The sequence below is a fragment of the Hyperolius riggenbachi genome, chromosome 7 (genome assembly GCF_040937935.1).
Source record: "Hyperolius riggenbachi isolate aHypRig1 chromosome 7, aHypRig1.pri, whole genome shotgun sequence".
Taxonomy (NCBI): Eukaryota; Metazoa; Chordata; class Amphibia; order Anura; family Hyperoliidae; genus Hyperolius; species Hyperolius riggenbachi.
In genome coordinates this window covers 311833763-311838083 of record NC_090652.1, presented here as the reverse complement: position 1 = coordinate 311838083, position 4321 = coordinate 311833763, and the positions used below count along the sequence as shown (strand labels likewise).

Sequence of the window (4321 nt, the reverse complement as noted above, 5' to 3'; positions counted from 1 at the left end):
ACTTTCAACCTTTCTGAAATAAGAGTTTTCGCTATCAAAAGTCCACAGTCACTGAAGTAAATATATTAGTATGACAGCGGTCCTCTTCTATATCCTTATTACCTGAAAAATTAAAAACAACTCCACATAGTGCATTACTGCTAGATCTTCAACATTTATTCAAACACCTCAAAGTGCCACGAAAGTGCTTTCATTAGTGCTCAATTGAAAAATATATAGGATTCCTCAATTGAAAAATATATAGAAAACATAGCATAACACCTTTTTCAAAATTCATATAGAGAGGGTACATCACTGGGCCAGGAGCCCGATATGCTCAGAAACACTTCGGATGACGTGACTGCGCATCTAGCGCAGGGCCTATATGAATTTTAAAAAGGTTTTATGCTATGTTTTGTATATATTTTTCAATTGAGGAATCCGGATTAAAGAATTATTGAAGTTTGAATACATCAGATTGTTGTGGCTTTACCCTTGTGTTAGATCCACCTGGCTTTGAGGTGGTGTACATCTGGTGAGCCTGCATTTTTTAGGGGATCGGTGGAAGTTTGCACTAGAAGTGGAGCACTAATGAAAGCACTTTCGTGGCACTTTGGGGTGTGAATAAATGATGAAAATCTAGCAGTAATGCACTATGTGGAGCTTTTTTTAATTTTTCAGGCCATAAGGATATAGAAGAGGAGCACTGTCATACTAATATATTTAAATAAAATACATGGGTTTAATTATGGTAGCATGTATTAATTTCAAATTATAATGGCCAAAAATTGAGAAATAATGATTTTTTTTCCATTTCCTTCTTAATCTACCTGTTAAAATGAATTTAGAATAAAACAATGCTTAGCAAAATGTACCAGCCAAAGAAAGCCTAAATGGTGGCGGAAAAAACAAGATATAGATCATTTCAGTAGTAGTAGTAGTGATAAAGTTATTGGCAAATGAATGGGAGGTGAAAGTTGCTCGGATGCATAAGGTGAAACAACACTGTAGGCTGAAGTGGTTAAGGGACAGTTTTTGACAAGAATTGTTTAGTAAGCTGTGAAAATGTCATGGATATCTATAAATACCTAATAATGTGTGGGGTGTTTTTGGTTCAGCATGAGTTATGGAAACATTGAAAAATATAAATCTACCAATGAACTCCCAATAATGATGAAACCATTCATAGCTGATGTTTCAAAATTGTCACTCGTCAAGTTTCGAAGAGGACACAATAAGATAGAAAAATCTGTGGTGTAACTTGGGGTTCCCCAGGATTGAGGTCATCGCTTGCAGGGAGGTAAAACACATAAAAAAGGTCCACAGGATGATCTTCAAAACTATTCCAAGACTAAATGATGATGAGAAAAGGCGATTCACTGCCAGAAAGTGGATGGCATTGAGGCTGAGTTGTAGAATCATGGTTCTGGCTGCTCGGAGGTGACCCTGGATCTGCGGAGAGGAACTGAACCGAGATGATCTCTGGTGGAGCCTCCAGACGTGTCTCAGGAGTGACGTCACACTGAGGCCAATACAGACAAAGGACACCAGGAGCGGGAGGCCACAGCCAAACGTTATGCTAAAATAAAGATATTGGGTGTCATTGAATAGAATGTTTGTTCCATTTTGAAGACGTTCTATCTGAAGTAGCCATATTAAAGGGAGATTCATAAAAACTATTCCCACTAACGACACCACAAGAATTTGTGAAATAGAAGAGGACAAGGCCTTCTTTACTTGGAGGAAGAACCAGTTGGAATAGTTGATCAACTTCAAGCAGTAGTAGACGGAAAGCCAAGCGCTCTGCCAGAAGTTGCCATAAATCAGAGAGGTATAACAAATGCATGTAGTAGCCAATATAGCTGAGTTAAATTCCCAGGAGATGCCCATGTGGAACATAAAGCTATGAATTGTGGTGAAGCACTGCAGAACGTCATTGAGGAGAGCCATGGAGAAGATGATCTTACCACAGACATTAAATTGCTGGTTGTTTGTCCATTCTCTGAAATAGATGGCAACTATCGAGGAGTTCAGCCCTACGCCTAACAGCCAGGCTATGACAGCTACAATGCAGAAATACATGAATACAGCCATCAATGTTCCCTTTTTGATAGCTCAGTCTCTGTTGATCAGTGGGTGGACGGAACACAACAACATCTACGAGAGAATATCCCGGTTACTGTCGGAAGGGTTACTGCAAAACTGAAACTTACCAATGCAAATACCAACTAGTATATTGGATTTCCCTGCTATAAATCCACCAATCATACAACAAGGTAAGCAATGAAGATTTGACTTTATGACGAGCTGTGGAAGAAATCGTAGCTTTCCAGTTACGTCGGCAATTGCTGCTCATTGGTATTCGTAACGCAGTCATTGCAAAAAAATAAATATAAATATTCTGTGTCATCTTATGTCATCCCACTGCCAATTTACAAGAAAATCAGCAAGACTGGAAGTAAACTAGTCAATATAGCTGATACAGGAGTGTCCAGCAGATTGCAGGATGGCTCCGCCTCTTCCTCTGACTTTGTATGTAAAGCTGGCCATATACAGTGGGATGCGAAAGTGTGGGCAACCTTGTTAATCCTCATGATTTTCCTGTATAAATCGTTGGTTGTTACTATGAAAAATGTCAGCTAAATTTATCATATAGGAGACACACACAGTGATATTTGAGAAGTGAAATTAAGTTTATTAGATTTACATTTAATTGATTCCAAAACCTTTAGAACTAATTATTGGAACTCAAATTGGCTTGGTAAGTATTTAAGGGGGTCAATTGTAAGTTTCCCTCCTCTTTTAATTTTCTCTGAAGAGTAGCAACATAGGGGTTCTCAAAACAATTCTCAAATGACCTGAAGACAAAGATTGTTCACAATCATGGTTTAGGGGAAGGATACAGAAAGCTGTCTCAGAGATTTCAGCTGTCTGTTTCCACAGTTAGGAACATATTGAAGAAATGGAAGACCACAGGCTCAGTTCAAGTTAAGTCTCGACGTGGCAGACCAGGAAAAATCTCGGATAGACAGAAGCGACAAATGGTAAGAACAGTCAGAGTCAAACCACAGACCAGCAACAAAGACCTACAACATCATCTTGCAGCAGATGCAGCCGCTGTGCATCGTTCAACCATTCGGCGCACTTTACACAAGCAGATGCTGTATGCAAGAGTGATGCAGAGGAAGCCTTTTCTCCGCCCACACCACAAACAGAGCCACTTAAGGTATGCTAAAGCATATTTAGACAAGCCAGCTTCATTTTGGAATAAGGTGTTGTGGACTGATGAAACTAAAATTGAGTTATTTTTGGGCATAACAAGGGGCATTATGCAAGGATAATGCATTATCCCTCGCGCCGATCCCCGCCCGCGTCCCTTCCCACCCCACTGATTGGAGGGAAGGGTCATGGGCGGGGCCCGGCGCTATGGAGGAGGCGGGGGAGCGGCGAGACTGACATTTCACATGTAAACAGACATGTTCTCTGCCTCATGACATGCCTCTGTGTCCCCACACCGCCGCGATACGACCCCCCGAGATCAGCGATAATATTTGTCGCTATCTTGGAGGTAAACATAGGGGATAGGGATTCCCTGTTCAAAATGCATGCCAGGGGTGTTCCTGCAGTGTTTCCAGAGCTGCCATTGGGCAGCTCTCTCTCCCTGGCCACGCCCCCTGCTGCTCCCCTGCCTCCCTGCACGCCGGTGAAAGAATCGCTCTCTCCTTCCAGCGTAGTGACCCAGAGGTCATGAAAGTGAAAGTGGGCCAGTGCTGCCCACAGGAGTGGCGGGGAGCCTGATCTGCTCAATCCCCAGGATCGGATAGCCTACTTTTTTTTTTAAATTTTATGAACCCACCTCGGGCTCTCTCTAAAGTCTCACCTCTCAGTCTCCACTGGCGCCACTCCTGATCTCCTCTGTTGTCCACCAGCCCCGAAAGCGCCGATATCATGTGACTCGGCACATATGCACCAGTGCCATACGGTACAGGTGCTCATGGTGACGGCGGACACTGGACAGGTGAGACTTTACTCTGCACACGGGCATGGGCAGGAAACTTTACACTTTAGGGGGACACTGGCCAGGGGTCAATTGATTGCCATTACCACTACGCATCCAATCTTGCCTTTGCGATTGAGATCTTTCTGACATTCCCAATCAACTGAATTTGGCTGAAGATCGATTGAAAGATGGAAAATCGGGGGCGCATGCGCGGCGCGGAGAGAGAAGGATGCTAACTCCGTGAGCTCCGTCCATAGCAAGGACCTTAAATGGCATAACTCCTGATCTACGGACCCAAACTAGACAACATCGGCATAGAGTTATAGGGGACAACCTGCTCCA

At 42.9% G+C, this 4321-nt stretch overlaps 1 protein-coding gene across 1 annotated transcript; it reads right to left on the bottom strand.

Annotated features, from left to right (window-relative positions):
- Window positions 1–1185: 1185 nt before the first annotated feature.
- LOC137526214 (taste receptor type 2 member 140-like) lies at window positions 1186–3929 on the bottom strand. Its single transcript, XM_068247431.1, has 2 exons — window positions 3860–3929; window positions 1186–2042 (listed from the first exon to the last, which is right to left on the bottom strand). The coding sequence occupies exons 1-2, from the start codon at window positions 3927–3929 to the stop codon at window positions 1186–1188; spliced, it is 927 nt and encodes a 308-aa protein (XP_068103532.1).
- Between the last annotated feature and the right edge of the window lie 392 nt (window positions 3930–4321).

Coding starts and splice junctions, on each gene's coding strand:
- LOC137526214 (XM_068247431.1), bottom strand. CDS start 3,929: ATGATATCGGCGCTTTCGGGGCTGGTGGACAACAGAGGAGATCAGGAG. Junction 2,043..3,859: donor GCGCCAGTGGAGACTGAGAG/GTGAGACTTTAG, acceptor TCTGCATTGTAG/CTGTCATAGCCTGGCTGTTA.